Source organism: Octopus sinensis, linkage group LG14 (assembly GCF_006345805.1).
Source record: "Octopus sinensis linkage group LG14, ASM634580v1, whole genome shotgun sequence".
In the NCBI taxonomy this organism is placed as follows: Eukaryota; Metazoa; Mollusca; class Cephalopoda; order Octopoda; family Octopodidae; genus Octopus; species Octopus sinensis.
The window spans coordinates 30,385,632-30,408,567 of NC_043010.1; the positions used below are offsets into that span (position 1 = coordinate 30,385,632).

At 37.5% G+C, this 22,936-nt stretch overlaps 1 protein-coding gene across 2 annotated transcripts in view; it reads left to right on the top strand.

Annotated features, from left to right (window-relative positions):
- LOC115219491 overlaps positions 1 to 22,936 on the top strand; it is a 34,966-nt gene that overhangs the window by 8,135 nt on the left and 3,895 nt on the right. Inside the window, exons 2-4 of one of the 2 annotated variants that reach the window (XR_005001846.1) lie at positions 12,257 to 12,471; positions 16,857 to 17,026; positions 18,588 to 20,267. Coding sequence is in view for 1 of the 2 variants with exons in the window: in XM_029789665.2 (XP_029645525.1) it covers positions 12,321 to 12,471; positions 16,857 to 17,026; positions 18,588 to 20,216 (1,950 nt within the window). In the remaining variant the exon portion in view is untranslated. Of the gene's footprint in view, positions 1 to 12,256; positions 12,472 to 16,856; positions 17,027 to 18,587; positions 20,296 to 22,936 lie in introns of those variants that run through there. The other variant, XM_029789665.2, reaches the window with a different exon arrangement.

Here is a 22,936-nt window from a genome sequence, read left to right on the forward strand (position 1 = left end):
AAGGAACAGTCTGCTTCTGTGAAATTCTATTTTCTGCTGGAGAAAATGGCAGCTGAAACAGATGTCATGCTTCAGACAGCTTACAAGGACGCTGCCATGAGCAAAACACAAGTTTACAAGTGGTTTCCATGCTTTAGGAATGGTCATTTGTTGCTTGAAGACCAACCCCGTTAAGGATGTTTGTTGACCTCCCAAACTAATGAAAACTCCATGAAAATTGATCTTAGAGGACCATCACCAAACAATTGATGGACTTGTTGATATGACTGGTGTGTCTTGGAGCTTCTACCAATGAATATATTGCAAAATTTTGGTTTCTTTTGGGTACCTCTTTGTACACATACATATACATACATGCATACTTGACTGCTAAATCCACAAGTTTTTTTATTCTCTCTTTACTCTTTTTACTCTTTTACTTGTTTCAGTCATTTGACTGTGGCCATTCTGGAGCCCTGCCTTTTAGCTGAAGAAATTGACCCTAGGACTTATTCTTTGTAAGCCTAGTACTTATTCTATTGATGTCTTTTGCTGAACTGCTAAGTTATGGGGACATAAACACACCACCGACATTGGTTGTCAAATGATGGGAGGACAAACACAAGCACGCTTATATATATATATATATATATATATATATGCAATGAGCTTCTTTCAGTTTCCATCTGCCAAATCCACTCAAGGCATTGGTCAATCTGAGGCTATAGTGGAAGACACTTGCCCAAGTTGCCATGCAGTGGGACAGAACTTGGAACCATAAGGTTGGGAAGCAAGCTTCTTACCATACTGCCGCTCCTGCATCTGTTTATTTTCTCTTATTCTTTTCTGTTGAAGAGCATAGGCTTGAAACATAAAAGACTTTTTCACTTTCCCAAGAGTGAAACTAATACACCTGCTTGTTGTTCATACACCTGTCTTCATCTTTTGTTTTTTATGAATTTCAGCTATAGATATATATACAGGGTGCAATGGGTAAATTGTCACCATATTATATTTTAATTTCATACATACACATTGTTTGTTGATGATTTTGTCGACTATACAGTATTGTCGGGTCAGTTGGAGACCATCTGTGAGAAAAACAGCACCATGACACAATTCACTCTGCCAGAAATGTGGAAACGATATGCTGTACTCCGATATGAACATTTCTGTGTGTTTGGGTGTCAAACTGAGGACAGCGCAAGCTGAGGACATGTACTGAGAGTGATGAAAATCAAACCTCCAGTCGACATTATGGCATTTGGTGTGATCACTAGTGATGGTGACGTTATGCCTCCATTCATCTTCTCACACGGCCTGAGACTGAACACAGAGGCTCTACCTGGAGGTGGTAGTGCTGCCCAGGGTCAAGAGGGTGACTGCTGGAAGACCCTATGTCTGTCAACAGGACTCAGCACCGTACCACACAAGCAGGAGAACTCAATCATGGCTGTCAGACAATTTCTGCAACCACATTACCCCTGACATCTGGCCACCTAACTCCCCAGACTGCAACCGCCTTGATTATTATGTGTGGGGTGCAGTTGAGCTAGAGACCAACAAAACTGAAAAATGAACTGAAGGCAAGGATTATGGCAGCATTCACTGACTTAAACAAGGAGACCATCCAGAAGAGTTGCAGGAGATTCCGAGGTCATCTGGAGGCCGTGGTTGAAGCCAATGGCAATTTTATAGAATAAATTTACTCTTTAGTATTTAAAGATATTTTTATGTAATTTTGGTAAATATATCTGTTAAAATGTTATTTTCATTTTTACATCATTTAGACTACTGTTTATTCACTGAACCCTGTACAGGGCTATTAGGGAAAAGAAATAGATATGGAAGGACTGGAAGTGTGGTGGTAGCAGGGAACTGTATCAGACTGCCAGAAGGGAAGCTAGGAGACAGGTTTACTTAACAAGAGGGGAAGCACAGATAAGAAAAATTTGCCAATGTTCAGTGTCGTGAGAACCAGAGACTTGAAGTGTTTCATATTGCAAAACAGTATGTGAGAGAGAATCATGATGTCATAGGAGATAAAAATGTGTCTGCATAGATGATGGCTCACTTGCATTTAATGATGCTGCGAAGAGAGAGACTTGGAGACACCACTATGAAAGGTTGCTAAATTAAGGGAATGAATGGGAGAAAGAGAGTCTGTCAAATGTCGACCGAACAGAAGGATCAGCTATTTGAATTGACAGTACCTTGGTAGATAAAGCAATTAAGGGTATCAAGACAGGAAAAGCCCCCAGCCCATCAGGAATCACTGCCGAGATGGTTAAGATGTCAGGCAGTGTAGGCTGTAGTCTAGTCACTTGTATTGTCAACCAGGTGATACATGAAGGTGTCATACCCAATGACTGGTGTAGCAGCACCATAGTCAACTACTACAAAGGTAAAGGTGACACATTAGACAAGAGTAGCTATGGAGGTATTAAGTTATTAGATCAGGTGATGAAAGTTACAGAGAGGGTCATAGCCCAACTAATTAGGGAGAGAGTTAGTTTAGATGAGATGCAGTTTAGGTTTGTGTCAGGGAGAAGCACCATTGATGCTATTTGTCTGGTAAGACAGCTGCAGGAGAAATACCTAACCAAAGATAAACTTCAATACTTGGTTTTCATTGACATGGAGAAAACCTTTGACAGGATCCCTTGATCCCTTGTCTGGTGGTCATTGCAGAAACTAAGGATAGATGAGTGGTTGGTGAGATCTGTACAAGCCATGTACAGGGATGCTGTCAGTAAAGTTAGGGTTGGCAATGAAGAATTCCAGATAGAAGTAGGGGTTCATCAAGGATCAGTCCTCAGCCCCCTCTTACTCATCATAGACTTCCAGGCAGTAAAAGAGGAATTCAAGACAGGCTGCCCCTGGGAGCTCCTCTATACTGATGTCCTTGCTCTAATAGCTGAGTTACTACCAGAACTAGAGAAGTTTCAGGTGTGAAAGCAAGGTCTAGAATCGTAGGGCCTTAGAGTCAATCTAGCAAAAACCAAAGACTTAGTAAGTAGGAAAGCAGACAAATCACAAATCCCGTCAGGTAGATGGCTCTGCTCAATCTGTAGAAAAGGCATAGGTAGAAACTCCTTAAGATGTACCCAGTGTAAGCTATAAACACATAAGAGGTGCAGCAATATCAAGGGAAGGTTAACTGGGAAGATAGTTTTTGTGTGTGGCAGATGCACAGGGGCAGTAGGCACCGAAGATGTACAGAAGTAGTTGATAGCTTCCGTTACTTAGATGACCAAGTCAGTAGCAGGGGGTAGATACTCTGAGAGCATAGCTACTAGAATAAGAATAGCTTGGACAAAGTTCAGAGAGCTTCACTGTGTGCCTGCTAGAAATTTTGTGTATCTATTAGATTTGGAAAACATTTATCCAATGCGGTAAAGAATTCCCTAGCAATCCCTGATGATATTTGTAATCTATAGATAAGATTATGCCACAGAACATCTAATTTCTTATACTTTTTGTTCACTCTATTGTTACTAATATATGCTGTGGAAGCATCACCATTTAATGGGTTATATTTAAACTTCCTATTTTGGTGTTCCTTATTTTCAGTTCCTATTTTATTTTTATTATATTTTTTCTTATTCATAGCTTATTGTAACCATCTCCCTATATTTTGTATTTATAATTGTGTGCCTTTATGTGAGGTTTAGTTTCCTTAGTATTGTAGCCACTAGAGTTAACTATATTATTATATTCATATATATTATTTTATTTTTATTTATAAACTCTATGGACACAAAGAAATTCCTGAAGTAAATCCAGTGGCATACTCCTCCATACAGTAGTTGGCATCAGGTAGTTGAACAGCATACTTCAAGGTGCATATCCTAATATAAAATTATCACACACATACACAAATCAAATGGAAATTGTAATTGTGATACCTGTGCCGGTGGCACGTAAAAAGCACCTTGACTGGCTTCCGTGCCGGTGACACATAAAAAGCACCAACCGATTGTGGCTGTTGCCAGCCTCCTCTGGCACCTGTGCTGGTGGCATGTAAAAAGCACTACACTCACAGAGGAGTGGTTGGTGTTAGGAAGAGCATCCAGCTGTAGAAACACTGCCAGATCAGACTGGAGCCTGTTGCAGCCTCCTGGCTTCCCAGACCCCAGTCGAACCGTCCAACCCCTGCTAGGATGGAAAACAGACGTTAAACGATGATGATGACATTCACACACACACGTGTGTGTGTTTGTCCCCCATTACTGATTGATAACTGGTATTTGTAGGTCCCATAACTTGACACTTCAGTAAAAGAGACTGGAAGAATAAATATCAGGCTTTACAAAACAATAATATGTTTACTGGGGTCGATTCATCTGACTAAAATTCTTCAAGTTGATGCCCCAGCATGGCCACAGTCTAATGACTGAAACAAGTAAAAGATATGTTTGTGTGTGCATGCATGCACGTGCATGTGCACACACACACACACACACACACACACACACACACACATGAGGGTGGGCTGGAAAGTTCATAGGCTGACTATGAAGGATTAATGCTAGAGCTGTCAAATTTTGCATGCATTAATTTCAACCATTCTTATTGGTTACTGCATTGTTTCTTTCCAGCTGAATTTGCGACTGACTGTTCAAAGACAACTTCAAAAGTAACTAGTAGCGATTTCTTGAAAATGTCAAAATATGGCATCGTCTTGTTATCAAGTACCTGCAGAAAAAGGGTTTAGCCCCCAAGGACATTCATGCTGACACAGTAGCTATATTAGGGGATGACACTCTAGAGTACAAAAGTGGGCAGCTGAATTTGGGGTAGGTGGGGAGGAAGAGTCTTGAAGATAACCTAATGTCTGGACATCCTGCAACTGCTACCACTGAAAAAACATTGTGTTCACCACATGGTGATAGATGACAGGTGATTGACTATAAATCAAATAGCCTGGGCTATTAGCATACCTTATGAGAGAGTTGAGAATATTCTGAACTATGAACTTGGCATGATGAAAGTTTCTGCTCATCAGGTGTATAAAGTGTAACAGATTGTGCCACTTCCACAAACTATTGTGCCTGTGCTGAAAAGAGGAGCAGTGCCACATGACATGAGAGGCTATGATATTGTTATCTTGCACAAGAGCGAAGGTGGGCAGAAGCAGCTGTAGTAATTACAGAGGAATCTCTTTACTGAGCATCATTGGGAAGGTCTTTGCTTGTGTGGTCTTAAATAGTTTGCAAAAAATGACTGAAAGAGTCTCAGTATAGCTCCATCCCTTCAACAGCTACAAGAAAAATGCAGACAGCAAAGAACCTCTCTGTGTCACTTTTGTTGACCTCATGAAAGCTTATGACCTTGTAAGTAGAAACAGCTTGTTCAAAATCCTTGCTAAAATTAGATATCCTCCAAGCTTACTTAGGATTATCCATTCAGTCTATGCAGACATGAAAGATATTATATAGCTTGATGGCTCTTCCTTGGAAATCCTCACCACTTGCAATGGAATAAAGCAGGGCTTGCCCCGACTCTGTTTGACATCCTCAATTGCTATCATGCTGAAGCACATTTTTGAAACATCAAGTAACAGTGTTTATCTTAACATAAAATGAAACAAGAAACTGCTCCATTCATCTTGACTGAGGGTGAAAACCATAGCACACTTAGGTATGCCTCATCATCTGCAAACAAGAAAAACTTCTGGTATAATAAAAACAAATTCCAAGAGATGATGTTTATTGAGGCTACATCCAAAGGTGAAATAGCCTGCAAATTTAGATAGTACTACATGACACAAAACTTTAAAATCTATTAAATCATTACTGTGTGAGTCATAACCATTTAAAAAGATACCGTGAACCAACAACAACAGCTGTAAAATATGCACAACAAATTCAGAAATAAACTGCATAACTAGAGGTGTGTGCTGTATGAGATGCTTGGAGAAGAATTGTAAAAAGACCACCACAAACTACCTTGGAATGAATTGCAGAACACTAAGAGAAATACCAGGGAAGAAAATAAACATCTGTATTCTATCAACATACCGTATTGAAACACAATGGCTTGATGATAAATATTGAAGTAAAAATTCTTACCAGATATCCTGAAGACCCAACCTTATGACAGATTACAAAAGCTGTACAAATACATTCAGCTGAGCTCTTCCCTCCCACATAATTAATATGAAGAACATGAAGCTTAACATCTCCCACCACCCTGCCAGTGACAACCTACCAATACATTGATTCTAGAATAAGGATAAAATAAATAAAAAAAAAGCATCTAAAATCAGCTAACACCCACACCTACTGATGCTAGCAATGAGAAAGCAAAGAGAAGCTAGTTTAAGTGAAGGTATCCTCAGCTCACATACTTACATGCTTTCTACAATGGAGATATAACAAAGGGGGAAAAAATCAGATGGAGAGTAAATAGTAAACATGTTGAAGAAAAATAAGCATGTAAGTATATAGGCGCAGGAGTGGCTGTGTGGTAAGTAGCTTGCGTACCAACCACATGGTTCCGGGTTCATTCCCACTGCGTGACACCTTGGACAAATGTCTTCTACTATAGCCTCGGGTCGACCAAAGCCTTGTGAGTGGATTTGGTAGACGGAAACTGAAAGAAACCCGTCGTATATATGTATATATATATATGTGTGTGTGTGTGTATATGTTTGTGTCTGTGTTTGTCCCCCCAACATCGCTTGACAACCGATGCTGGTGTGTTTACGTCCCAGTAACTTAGCGGTTCGGCAAAAGAGACCGGTAGAATAAGTACTAGGCTTACAAAGAATAAGTCCTGGGGTCGATTTGCTCAACTAAAGGCGGTGCTCCAGCATGGCCACAGTCAAATAACTGAAACAGTAAAAGAGTATATCCATTGAGGAAATTACAGATTGGTGTAGTGAAAAATATTAACAAACAGCAAAGGCTTTGGTAAAAGATATGAAATATGTTCTAAAACAATGCAACTGGTGAGTGTGTTTATAGGTATTATTAATGATGGCTCATCCCAAATATAACTGTATATATATATATGTGTGTATATATCATCATCATTTAGTGTCCGCTTTCCATGCTAGCATGGGTTGGACGGTTCAACTGGGGTTTGTGAAGCCAGAAGGCTGCATCAGGCCCAGTCTGATCTGGCAGTGTTTCTACGGCTGGATGCCCTTCCTAACGCCAACCACTCCATGTGTGTAGTGGGTGCTTTTTACGTGCCATATATATATATATATATATATATATATATATATGACCTTATATATATATATATAAGGTCATCCCATAAGTTCTGTCCAAATTTTGAATGAAGAAAACAAGTGATCAAATGTTATATATAATTGAAATTTAATCATCAATGTACTTTCCCTGACTATCTATGTCTTCCTTCAATCTATTTACAAGTTTTTTAATCCCATCAATGTAAAACTTTTGGTTTCAAAGCGAAGAACTCCGAAATGTCAATTTCGACCTCCTCCTGGCTTGCCAAAGTTATGTCCCTCAAATGATTCCATAAACTACGAAACAAATGGTAGTCTGAAGGAGCAAGATTGGGAGAATAAGGTGGATGAGGAATTTTTTCCCAGCCAAGCTCTTCGATCTTCTGTGATCTTTGCAGTGTGGGGTCGTGTATTGTCCTGATGAAACATCACTCCTTTTTGATTCATTAAAACGGGTCTTTTTTTCTTCAAAGCTTGGTCCAAATGCTCTAATTGCTGACAGTAGACTTCAACATTGATTGTTGCATTAGGTGGTAACAATTCAAAGTGAATTACTCCTTTGCAATCCCACCAGATAGAGAGAAGAACCTTTTTTCCATGAAGTTCCCTTCTCGGTTGTGGTTGAGTTTTTTCCCTTTTACCAAGCTACTGTTTACAATGTTTAACATTTTAATAGAAGATCCATTTATTGTCACCAGTTACAAGTCTATCCAAAAAGGGTAAAATTAGTTCACGAGAATGGAGAGAAGAGCAGATGTCAACTTGGGATTTGCAGTTGCTTTCGGACAATTCATGAGGCACCCATTTTCCAAGTTTAGGAACCTTTCCAAGTTGTTGAAGATGATGATGAACAGTTGTATGGTTTGAACTAAGCTTTGTTGCCAGTTCTTCAACTGATAATGCAGGATTTTCTTCAAGTAATGCCTCAAGGAGCTTATCATCAAACTCAACTGGACGTCCTGTTCGATCTTCATTTTCAAGGCTGAAATCTCCACTTCTGAATTTTGCAAACCATCTTCTGCAAGTTCTTTCATTCAAGCATTCTTTCCCATAAACTGAGTGCATGTTTTGAGTCGCTTTGGCTGCAGAGTTTCCTTTTTTGTACTCATAAAGCATTATGTGCCTTAAATGCTCTTTGGATACTTCCATGTTAGCAAGGGTTTTAATCAAAGAAATTTAAGTTCTATTATTCTGTAAAATAATATTTATATTTACACAAATGCATAAAAATAATTTTTAATTCCATTAAACGTTCTAAAATACTATTAAATTTCATTCAATTTTAAAAAAGGTAAAATCGAACAGAACTTATGGGATGACCTGATATATATGTATATAGATAGATAGATATACACACACACAAACACACATACATATATATATACACACACACACATATATATATATATACACACACACACACATATATACACACACACACACACACACACATATATATATACACACACACACACACATATATATATACACACACACACACATATCTATATATATATGCAGACACAAACACACACATATATCTTTGGCCTTTTGTTTGTTTCAGTCATTGGTATGTGGCCACACCTTGAAGGATTTAACTGAACAAATCGACACCAGTACTTATCCTATCAGTTCCTTTTGCCAAACTGCTAGGTTACTGAGATTTAAACAAATCAGCATTAGTTGACAAAACACAAATATGCATATACACACACATACATACATACACACAAATATACACATACATACATAATACATACATACATACACACACACTATGCATACATACATGGTGAGCTTCTTTCAGTTTCCATTTACCAAACACACTCACAAGGTTTGGTCAGCTCAGAGCAATTGTAGAAGATACCTAAGAACACTGTACAGTGTAACTGAGCTCAAGACCATATGGTTGTGAAGTAAGCTTCTTAACCACACAGCCATCCCTGCACTTGTGTGTGTGTGTGTGTGTGTATTTATGGGGAAAGTAAATACATGAGAATGTTCAAATTGGAGTTGTCGTTTGTATTATTCTAGATGTTAAATTTTATTACAGAGTTGTTTTTTTAAAGTTTTTAGTTTCTCAACTTCTCTAAATGTATCCATTTCAACTAGTGTATCATCTATGTATATAGTGCATATAAGTATTGCAGCCTACTTTATTTTTGGGTGTCTCTGTATGTTTTCTATTTTGATATCTATTGTGATATTGGGATTTTAATGAACAAACTTTCTACCTCTAAGGTGGAGATAGTACCTGTTGTAATGGTTTCTTCTAAAATCTGTAAAAATTCTTCAGATGACCTTATACTATATTTCTCTGGCGTACGTCTTTTGATAATATTGCCTATGTATTTGGCAATTGAATATGTAGGTGTATTTATTTGGGCTGTAATGTCCCTGAAGGGGTTGCTTTGTTTGTGTATTGTGTTTTTCCTCTTGATAAAAACTACAGCATCATTCTTGTCAATGGTGTATATATGTTAGGTATGATACATAGATTGTTGTTTTAATGTAGTGATGTTTCAAATGCATACACTGAGCATATATGTTTATAAGACCAAGGTCCTAGTAAGCAAGAAACCGGACTGGATCCTACCTCTTTCATGTAAATAACCCTGCTCGATATGGAAAGGTGTAAGCAGGAATTCCATTTGGTGTACCCAGTGCAATCTAAGGACACATAAGAGGTACAGTGAAATAATACAAAGGTTAACAAAAAAAGTAATGTTTGCACGTGGAAGATGTACAGAAGCCATAAAGTCTACAGATACATGGAAAATTGATTTTCTGAAATACTCCGGGGGCTCTCTAGAGGTAGTGGATAATTTCTGGTACCTAGGTAACCAGTAACCTAATTAGAAGTGGAGGAAGTTATACCAAAAGTGTAATTGCTGGAGTAAGAATGGGATGGAGAAAGTTCAGAGAGCTTTTACAACTGTTGGTAACCAAAGGTTTCTCTCTCTTTCACTGAGTGAAATGAAGATTGTATGCTGCATGTGTATGAAAAGCAGTGCCTCATGTTAGCAAGATATGGGCTCTGAATGCAGAAGGCTAAAAAGGAATGAAGCTCTCTATGTTCCACTGGATGTGCAATATTCGTGTATATGTGCTGCAGAGCGCTAGTGTAGTGAGAGAAGCATTGTTGCTGGTGTCACATAAAAGGCACCCATTACTCTTTGTAAAGTGGTTGATGTTAAGAAGGGCATCCAGTTGGTTCACTTACACTTAGTGATTCTGGAAAGAAAGTGCATAGTAGCATTACTGTGAAAGGTTACCAAATGTGGAGAAAATACAGATGGAGAGTCTTCCCAATGTGGATCCATCAGAGGGACCTGCTACCTTAGCATTAGACAAAATAATTAAAGGTATGAAGGCTACAAAAACAAAGCCTCTGGTCCATCAGGAATTACAATTAACATGCTTAAAGTATTTGGCACAGTAGGATATAGCCTTGTCACCCAAATAGTTAATCAGCTTGTACAGGTAGGTAACATGCCCAATGGTTGGCATAGCAACATTCAAGTCAACTGTTACAAGGATAAAGGAAATGCCTCAGAAAGAAGTAATTACAGAGGTATCAAATTACTGGACCAGATCATGAAAGTTATGAAAGAGTTATAAACTCCAATTAATTATGAAGAGAGTTAGTCCAAATGAGATGCAGTTTGGTTTTGTGCCAGAGAGTGTTATCAATGTTTTTGTTGTGGTAAGATAACTGCAGAAGTAAGCATGAAGAAAAGCCTTCAACAAGGTTCTTCACTCTGTGATATGGTTGTCTCTGAGGAAGCTATAGATTGATGATTGGTTTGCAAGAGTCATACAAGCCATGTATAGGGATGCTATTAGTAAGGAGAGAGTTAACAATATGTGTAGGAAAGGTGTAGTAGAAATGTGGTGTACCCTGTGCAAGTTATGGGCACACAAAAGGAATTACAAGAAGGTTGAAGGAGGAAGTAGACTTTGCATGTGGTTGATGTATAGGGACAATAAACACTTATAACACCTGGAAAGTGGATTCTCTCAAATGGCCAGTATTTTCCCTAGAGGTAGTTGATAGTTTCTGTTACTTAGGTGACCCAATTAGCAGTGGAGGAGGAAGTTCTGAGAGTAAAGTTGCTGGAATAAGAATAGGATGGAGAGGGTTCAGAAAGTTATCATCTTTATTGGAAACAAAAGATCTCTCCTTCAGAGTGAAAAGCAGATTGTACAAAGACTGTGTATGAACTGCAATACTGCATAGTAGTGAGATGTAGACCTTGAACGTTGATAAGAGAAGACCAGAAAGGAATGATGCTTATATGCTCTGATGGTTGTGCAACATTAGTGTGCATATGCATCAAAGTGCAAATGTGTTGAGAGAAATCTTGCACATAGGTGGAATCAGATGTGTGCTGGAGTCATCCATGTGTTGTGTATGGATGATGACATGTATAAAAAATGCTGGTCATTGAAGGTTGATGGAACTTGTGGAAGAGGGAGACCCAGGAAGATATGGGATGGAGTAGTAAGGGCTGATCTCCAGATGCTGAGCTTCACAGTGGAGATGATAAAGGACCAAGTTAATTTTTTTCCTTTTTTGCCGTGCTCATGAAAACCCCTACGTCATATTGAAAGTGAGGTCCTAAAATCATAATGTGTATATCTATACATTCACTGGGCATCGTCCCCATCAAACTTTCCCACCTCTCATCTTCCTAACACCTATCCCTCTATCAGTTCTAACAGTGGCATTATTCAACTGCTGAATTGAATTCAGCCTTACATATTTCATCCTCTTTGTGCTATTAGTGACCTCCCCATCTCCTTGAATCACTTCCTTTAGCATTCATCACTCATTTCTCAATATCGTTACCTCGCATTTTACATTCCACTGGCATCCCTTTCTATACCTCCGCTACCTCTTACTCTCTTCTGAGCTACAGCTTTGGCTTGCTATATCTTATCTTTAACACTCTCTCACATCTCCTGACACTCTCAACAGCCCTCTCATATGAACTATCATTCCCAACACCCTCTCTTCATACTGTTTGTATTCTTGTTTAATTTATTTAGCTTCTTTTTTTTCTTTTTCAGCTAGTTCTGTATGAAGGGACCAGATGACAACCATTAACCTCCTGATGCCCATAACACTGTAGTTATGCCTCGCCGAAAATCAGCAGAAAGCCTAAAGAAGCAATGCCTTCACAGCATTGCTTTTAACATGGACAAGATGTTGAGCTCGGATTTCTATTCTAGTTTCCCAGTGGGTCCGCGTCTCTACTATGTTATCGGACCATTTAGCTGCCTCAGTAAGTATTTTGACATTTGCAGTATTACACCTAAATTTCTCAGCACAGAAATCCTTTATTAACCTTCTCATATTTTGTATAGCTTTGTCCTTCACTGCAGTTTGATCAGGATCATTCTCTTTTTGTCTCAAAGTGTGTGTGTATTATTCTGCAACTCACCATCCCTTTATACTGCCAGTCATCACTTTCTCTCCTCTGTGCCACATCTACTGGTAGCCATCCCTCATTCTTACCATCTTCCAAAATTCCCCAACACTTACCCTTCCTGATCTTCTAACCCCTCACACTCTCCTATTTACTTTTGTGATTCATAGAGGCGGTGAGCTGGCAGAAACGTTAGCACGCTGGGCAAAATGCATAGCCATATTTCATCTGCTGTTACGTTCTGAGTTCAAATTCTGCCGAGGTCGACTTTGCCTTTCATCCTTTCGGGGTCAATAAATAAAGTACCAGTTTCACACTGGGGTCGATGTAATCGACTTAATCCCTTTGTCTGTCCTTGTTTGTTCTCTCTATGTTTAGCCCCTTATGGGCAATAAAGAAATATATTTACTTTTGTAATTCTTGATGGTACACTATTACACCACCACACAATATTTACTGCCACCGCCCTAATATAATTTCAGTTAGCCATGTGTCTCCTCTACAACAAACCTGTTTCTGCCGTCTATCATACTTTTCTCAACACTTCGCATAAAGCTGCCACCCTTTTTACTTTCCTTTCTCTCAGTTGATGGTCTCTTTAGTCTTGCAGATTACATGGGGACTTCACCTGTGCTGGTGCCATAAAGAAAAGCACCCTGTACATTCTGTAAAGTAGTTGGAATTAGGAAAGGCTCCTGACGACAGAAATCATGCTAAAACTGAAACATTGGAGTAAGACATGGTCCTCTGACCCATTGAATCCTCTTGAACTGTCCTACCTGTGCAGGCAAGTAGACAAGATATGATGAGGATAGTGATGAGAATATAGGGTGCAGTCATGACTGTATGGTAAAGAATTTCTCTGAATCTGCTATTTCTAGCACATCAAGCTCTGTATAAAAGCTTCCTTAACTAGACGTAATCTGGAGTTTTGAATCAGTGACAAATCCACTTTATTTAAATATCTAATGTCCATGGGAAGACATGAATGTCACTATGCAACACTTCCTTGCCAACTACTTACTCAAAATTTGATTTCATTCACCTCTTTCTGCTCACAAAGTGATTGTAAAGACATTCTTTATATTTGTTTCGTGTATAATGCAATAGCTAAATCTTGAACTAATTTCATACTATTTTGTATATAAGATGCCTTAGCTTAAATCTGTACTAATTACTGTATGAGGATCTTTTCGGTTTGAACGGCAGTTTTTTCTAGTGGTGTCATATGAAATTGTCACCCATAATTATGACCCTAGTATCGATCTATTGCATTTCAATCTGTTTTAGGGTTAGGGGGAAGGGTATCTTTTTTTCTTCAGAAATGTAAATAAACCCAATCTGTTTCTTAAACGAGGGACATATTCATATGGCACAGAATGTTTTCTCCTCAATAGACGTCTGCCCCAGCATGGCCACAGTCCAATGACTGAAACAAGTCAAAGATAAAAAAAAGATAAAACTGAAGAAAAAAGATAACAAATATCTTACAAACTATAGAATTTTCTCAATAAAGCCAAGAGAAAAAGATGTTTTATAAACACATTCTACTAGTATACAAAGTTTAAAAGTGTTTAGTTACGTGGAAATTATTTAACAAAACTGCTGTTCAAACTGAAAGGTATTACACACCACACTGATGGCTAAAATGCACTCTAATTATTAGATTATAATAATCTAATTGTTTAACATCTGTTTTACTATCCCAGCATCGATTTGACTAGGAATCATTTTTATGATTGGATGCTGTCTCTGTTGCCAATCCTTACCTGCTTTACTGATTTAAGGAATTTTTTTTTTACTCCAGAGCTCTTTAAAAACACACTGTAACTGGTCATAACATTAACATCACCACTGTGAGGAGCTCGAACTATTAGCATTCATACACATACTTATATATGTGTGCATACACAACAACAACAGTGGGCTTCCTGCAGTTTCCTTCTCCCAAAATTCACTCACTTAGCCAAGCTGCTATGAACTAGGAGTGAACCTCAAGCCATATGGTTGTGAAATGAACCTCTTAACCTCACAGCCATGCCTGCTCCTGTACTATATTACACATTTATATTGTATATAAAAGAAAACTCTGATACTAATGCTGTACCATGGTTTTTGATCAAGAAAAGGTAACTCAAGCAATTCAAAATGTATTAAAGTCAATAACTTTATTTATCTGCAGGGTTCTAGAAATATTTGAGTTGGTGACTGAACAAGTAGTAACACCTCTGAATTTGGGTGGGACAGACCTTTAGTTTTAGTCAGAACATCATTCTCAGAGATGGAAAACTCCAAATTCATTATCTCCAAGCTGTTTTGCTGGTAAGGCTGTGGTACATGACAGATCTCCAACTAAGGGCTGAGTAGTCTCACTGACTTTTGAAGGTTTTTAGATGGGAGATGGATAAAGGATACATTCTTAAAGTGTCATATAAAAAAGCATTGGTGTGGGTACTGGTGCTGCACACAAATCACTTGTGCTGGTGCCATGTAAAAAGCACCCAATACACTCTGTTAAGTGGTTGGCATTAGGAAGGTCATCCAGCTGTAGAAACCAAGCCAAAACAGACTATGGAATGAGACGTCTGCGTTGGCTGGGTCATGCCCTCCGTCGTCAACCAGGAGAATTTATCTATGAAGCAATTGCCCCAGCTTCCCTTCAGGTGGGCATAATAAAAAACCTGGCTGATAACAGTCAAGGCTGATCTGGAACCAAACCTAGGCCCCCACATCTATGGCATCGCTGCTGGAATAAAGAGTGGCTGGAGATCACGCGGTCGTTAGCCTCAAATTACCAGGTCTGGTCTGCGTTTGTGAGAGATGTAGCATTGAGGATGAATGAAGCCAGCTCAACCCACCCTGGGTGAATGCTGTCTCAAAACAAGAAGACAAGATGGAACCTGGTATGGGGCCCCTAGCCTTGCCAGTTTCTGTTAAGCCACCCAACCCATGCCAGCATGGGAAAACAGATGTTAAATGTTGATGATGAGCACTATGATAGTTTCCTGTCAAACTCTGCACAATCTCCAGTAACTCCATTTTCTAGTCTCTTCTCTGGTCATCCTGAGTGGGATATGAGACATTTTGACACAATTGTTTTGGTGTCACTGATTTGACACTGGCATATTTGACATCAGTTGTTTTAATGTTTCTTTCATTTTAATGATAATCTTGTTCTCCCTTTGTTTGTCTATGTGTCTGTCTATTGCTCTCTCTCCCTCTCTCTCTCTCTGTTTATATGTGTGAACATATTTCTCTCCATGTATATGAAAAGAGGTGAAATTGTTTATGCCATTTGTTTTCAGTTAATAAATTATAATCTCTCTCTCTCTCTGTTTATATGTGTGAACATATTTCTCTCCATGTATATGAAAAGAGGTGAAATTGTTTATGCCATTTGTTTTCAGTTAATAAATTATAATCTCTCTCTCTCTTTTTCTGTTTCTGTGTATATTTCCACACATGCATGCATGTGTGTGTGTGTTTGCCTCTAGTGCCAAAATGGGTTGACCGTCCATTCGGTTGTACCAAATCAATGTCCAAACGGCCAAGCCCAATCATTTCATTCTTTCCTCAGCATGTCTTGCTACTGCATTCAAATGGTTCTCAACTCGAGGTTCATATATGATCCTTGAGGGTCCATATCAGATTTTGTAGTCAAGGTTTATGTGCGATAAACTGGTTATTCTCTTGCAATACACAAAGATGTTTTAACAGTTTTTTTTATGCAATTCTTAATGATATTTAATTTTAAAAAATATAAGATTTTTTAAAACATTGAATGGTTATAAGAGACCACCTGAGTAAAATAGGGATCTATAGGTAAAAATGGCTTCATAACCAGTTCTAGATGAATATGGATAATGTTTTGCAAGTTTTCTCCAACCCAGTATAACCACCACCACTACTACTACCTCCACCATCATCTTGCTCTTAATACCACCCTTGTGCCACACCCTTCATATCACCATCACTACACTTTTTAATACTACAACCACTGCTTACATCATGTCATCACAACCACCACCACTGTCACCATCACAACTAATACCTCTACCATAACCACAATCACCATCACCACCACTACCATCACAAGCAATATCACCACCATCACACCCACCACCACAATTACCATCACTGTCATCGCTTTCCCTCCACCATCATGACTATCCTCACTACCACCATTACTACTACTGCCACTATCATCACTAACCCTTCTGTGTTTCTGTCCCCTGTTACAGCCACTGAGATGACACAAGACCTGATCAACATTCTCTCAGAGCAACGACTGCTGAAACGACATCATCTGCAAGTATTGATCTGCACTCACTTGAAACAGCTGCAGTTAGATGTGTGTGGTTCTATAGCCAATCATGACAGTGTTGCACGTATGGTTGGTGTTAGGTGTCAGGTAAGTCACAGAGATGGCACATCATCATCATCATCGTTTAATGTCCGCTTTCCATGCTGGCATGGATAGGACAGTTTGACCGAAGGCTAGTGAGCCAGAAGGCTGCACTTCCTCTTACTAGTGTTTTGTGTCCTATTTTTTAAAATTTAACTCCTGTTTTCCTACCTCTTCTGTATTTCACACACCACACCTCACTACCTCGCCTCCCCCTCCCCTCTTTATGACACCTCCACTGCTACACCACCTGATGCACATCTAGCCATCACATGTTTAAAAGGTCCACCAATTTTCTTTCCACTCCCTAGCAGTTATTGCAGCGCACTCACACATCAGTGAAGAAAGCAGAACACTTTTACAGACTTCAAAAATTCGCAGTAGAACTAGTTCCAGCATGAAATAGAATCAAGATTTAACAATATTGCCATAATCACCATCATAGACACTGCAGTAAATACATTCAACGAGACCACAGTCAACCTCATAGACATTATAGTGCAGTGGTCCTCAACCAGGGTCAATATGACCTGTGGGGGTCCATATAAGATTTTGTTCTTTAAATTTATCTGCAGTAAATTGGTTATACAAAATATTTTTGCAGTTTTTTTAATATGATTCCAAAATATGATTTTTTCAACATTGAATGGCTATGGGGCTCCCCTGGCACCTGTGCCGGTGGCATGTAAAAAGCACCCACTTCACTCACGGAGTGGTTAACATTAGGAAGGGCATCCAGCTGTAGAAACACTGCCAGATCAGACTGGAGCCTGGTGCAGCCTCCTGGTTTCCCAGACCCCAACTGAACCATCCAACCCATGCTAGCATGGAAAACAGACGTTAAATGATGATGATGATGATGATTCAAGTAAAATAGGAATCAAAGGGGTCTATAGGTAAAAGAATGGTTGAGAGCCACTGTTACAGTGCAATATATTCAGCAACATCACAATCACCACTACAGACACCATAGCACATACATTTAAGAACATTACAATCGCCACCATAGATATTGTAGTACATTCATTCAATAACACCAGAGCCACTAAAATAGAGGCTGCAGTACAATGCATTCAACAATACCACAATTACCAACTCACACACACACTGCAGTAGATTCATTCAACAACATCACAAACACCAACAAAGACTGCAGTAAATATCCTTAACAAAATAGTTACAGACATATTCAAAAAACATATCCCCAAGGTAGTATAAAAACAGAACTCCAATACTATAACAGAATGAGAGACAATCTTGACCACAACATATGATGATGAGTCTGGTAGTTTTTTATTTGATTGCTGTCTCATAGCTAAAAAGATTTTGAGCCACAGTCCTTTTGCATTTGAGCTTAGTCTCTGAAATTATCGATTTTGATGTATATAACTTTTGTATGTTTAATTAGACTATTAAGTGCATATGCCACCATCCAAAATATTTCAATTTCGTGTCCACTATAATTAACAGATATTTGCTTAAATGCTATAAAATTTATAGCCTGAATTTAATAATCTAATTATCTTTGCATATAAATTAATGCATGTATTTTTTTGTTTATTTGTAGACTCTAACAAAGTTAAACTTGTCATCTCTGAACAATATTTCAACTAAGATCTTGGTTGATCTCATCTATAATGTACCACAGATCCAGTCCCTTGTATTACAGAACACCAAATGTAATGACCAAGTGATGTCAGTTATTGGTCGAACTTGCTGTCACCTCCGTGAGCTGAATGTCTTCAATTGTCCTGTTACTGATTCTGGCGCCTTCGGCTTATGCGTGAAAAACTCTGCTGCTGGTGGTGTACCAAATTGTTCCCAGCTTGTCAGCCTGGACATTAATGCAACAGCAGTAAGCCTGAATGGTGCCAGTACCATCTTGCAGAATTTACATCACCTGAAATATTTCCAGTATTGTGACGTGTGTGCTGTTTTTGAAAAACTTTATCTTGACAGTCTTCGGTTTGGCTCTTCATTTGTTGCCAGCCAGAACCGTGCTTATCGTACTCAACAGCTAGCTAATAGTGATTCATCATCAGTAGGTCCGTTAGAAGGAAACAAAGACACCAATGCATCATTCATTAGCTTACTGAGCACAGTTGAAGATGGCAATGGGAACAAAGACGCACATGAGGATAAGTCAGAAAATGTCAATGATGCTGTTAGAAGTAAAATAGCCATGACAGCTCATACCAAAAGCAACAGTTTGAATATTGTTGAGAGTAAGCGTAAGTATTGTATCAACTCTCTGACTGCAACAGGACTAAAGTGCTCTCTAGTTACTGCCCAAAGTATCAAAATAGCCTGTGAAGTATGTCCATATGTAACTGAGGTGTACCTTCATCAGAACATTGGTAATAAAGGTATGGTTCACCTGACACAACTCTCACAATTACATGTTCTTGAAGTTGTCAGTTGTGCACCAGATCCCATAACATTCGAAGAAGGTCTTGTGCCTGTTCTGCGCAAGGCTGGCCCTACGTTATCACGCCTCACTCTGTATGATTTTTCTGATATTGACATTATTCGAATTGGGCAATACTGCCCTCAGCTTCATTATCTTAATTTAGAGTCATCAATGTGTGACTTTATTGATTATGATATGAATGTTTTGAAGAAGTTCATTGTGAAAAATGGTAGCTTTCCTCCGTGGCAGGCCATGAAGTGTGCCAATATTCACAATGATAATCCGCACACAAATAAATTGTGGACAAGACAGTCAGTGGGTAGCAAAGCAGGGTCTGCTTCACTTGGTTCTCCTTATGGTAACCAAGATGACCGGGCGTCTCGATGTCAGGATGAAAATAACAGAGTCGGACTTTTTGCTCACATTAGAAGCTTACGAATAATATTACTCAGTGAGACGCATAACTTTCCTGCAGATGTACTACGACTAATCTTAATCAATGCAGAGAATTTGATCCATCTGCATCTAACAAACATGCAGTTTCTCACTCACAACCTGCTTATTTCAGTCCTGATGCACAACCCGCTGTGTTTCTTACAGACTCTCCTCTTGGAAATGTGTAATGGGGTTGATCGGGACTTTGTGATGCGCCTACTGACTGATGAACAGAATGGTCTGCGCAGACTTGATCTGATCGAGTGCCAGAGTATAACTAGGCGGGATTTCGAACACTTTCTAGACCGGGTGCGCCAAGATAATGTTGATGTGACAATAACTTGGATGTGATTTGTTGCAAACACTCTGTATAAAGTTACATGAAAATATATAAATAAATGTATACACACACACACACAAAATATATACATGTATAATGTGTGTATGTATATGTGTGTGTGTGTAAATGTATGTATGTATATATATATGTGTGTGTGTATATGTATCTATGTATATATATGTATCTATGTATATATAAATATATATGTATATATATATATATGTATCAATGTATATATATATATGTGTGTGTGTATATGTATGTATATATATATGTGTATTTGTATATATGTATATATATATGTGTATTTGTATATATGTATGTATATATGTATATGTATGTATATATGTATATGTATGTATATGTATGTATATATGTATATGTATGTATATATGTATATATATATATGCATATATATATATATATATGCATATATATATATGTGTATGTATGTATATATATATATTTATATATCTATATTTATATATATGTGTATATACATATATGTATGTATATATATCTATATGTATATATATGTATGTGTATATATATATATATATAAATATATATATATGTGTATGTATGTATATATATATATATATTTATGTCTATATATATTTACTTGCACACACACATACATACATACATATATATGTGTGTGTGTGCGTGTATGTGAAGAAACTTAAGCCAATAAGAGACAAGCAGTTTTAATACTGTCAAGTAGGTTGTGTATCCATGAGCAAACATGTATTCATTCATTCACTCATACACACACAATTACACAAAAAAATACACCTTCACATACGCACTCACATGCCTCTTGTATGATATTGTTATACTGGAAAGTCCATTCATAATTTTAATGTCAGACTTCCTTTGTTGATTTTGTGTGAAATGTTAAATTCCTGAACCAGAGGTTAGAGGGGAGTCACCAAGAATCAAGGACAAAAATAGTATTTCAGTATAGGATTGGTCTTTGACCACAGTAAAGACCTCCATACATGCATGTTACTGCCTTATATGTCACCACCACCACTCCTAAAAAGGTCTGGCGCTGATGCTGTAGGAAAGAGAGAGAATTTTTTTGTGTTTTTTGTTTATACAATTTTTTAAGCCTGAAAGAAAAAAATTGAAAAGTCTGTTACTATAAGAATGTTTTCCATTGTTAATGGACAGCAGGGTAGCAGAGGTAAGAAAGCAAAAGCTGAAACACCTGACTTGCTAATTAGAATTAAGGAGTAAAATGCTGTCCTGTCCCTCGCCCCCTCACTTTGTTGCTTGCTACAAGAGACATACCAAAGATGTGTTTGTTCTATGACTGCCACTAGATAGAACAAATTTGCTAGAAGTGTTTCACTAATTAATATTACCAATTTATTAATTATGAATGGCCTGATGCATAAAAAGAATTATTTGATAGATTGGTTTTCTTTTTATTATGTTTTATTTATTCATTTAATTTAATTTAATTTAATTTTTTTTTTTACCCTCTATTTTGTTAATTATTAATTTCATTTGTAATAACTTATTAATTAATTTTATTTATTTATTTATTTACTTTATATGCACGTTTTTTGTTTTGTTTTTATTTTGCTGCTGGTGATGCTTGATTTTTTTTTTTTTTTCATTTATTTTTTTGTATTCATTCATCTCTATTATAGTTAATTCAATGGGAAGGAATGGTATATATTGTATCTTACAGACTCCACCCTCCTGCAACTCTCTCCACCATTGCTAACGGATGATGCAACCAGACTATTATCCACTTCACACAAACACACACACACACACACACACACACCTTCAGATATGTTTGTAAAGGTTTATATATTCTAAAATTGTTTGACTTTAAAGGGCTGCAAGCATGTAAATTAAAATGTTACTACATAATCCTGCTTCTCACATGCTCTCATCCATGCAGACATACAATCATACACATGTGCACACACACATATAGACACATACATAAATAATGTAAATATATTATGTGTGTGTGTCTGTGTGTACATACATACACATATACATATGCATACATTTATATATTCATACATAATATGTAATGTATTTCATTATATTCGTGTATTATCAAAATATATATATATATATTATATATATGTAAAGAATATATATATATCATATATTACAGTATATATATATACACATACACATATATATAATGTGTGTGTATATATATATATATATATATATATATGCATATATAATACACTACATGTTGTATATATAAATGCAAAATGTATTATATGTGTTTCTATATGTGTGCATAAAATATTGGTTGTACATGTATACAAGCAAACAACACTGGTTACAAAGTTACTCCATACAAAAATTACTGGTGTGTTAGCAGTGTTATGTTTCATCGCTATTAATTATATTGTATATTGAGACATCATGTTTACATTCGTATATTTCATACAGTGTTGACTAAAATCTATACATCTTTTCTCTATCACAGAATAGCATTAACACTAAAAGTGGAGACTTAACATAATTCAGATTTTCAATTGTAATCTTTAAATCTTTCACTCTTTTTCTATATGACATATACACACTCACATGCATATTATACTTCTACAAGAAGAAGGGTTAAAGTGACTTCAAGGTTTTGGCTTATCAACCTTTGTCAAACTGAAAGCTGACTGGCTGAAACTTGAAGCCTTTGCCACCCTCCTTGTAAAAGTAAAATATGTATTCTGTTTAAAAAATTATTGAA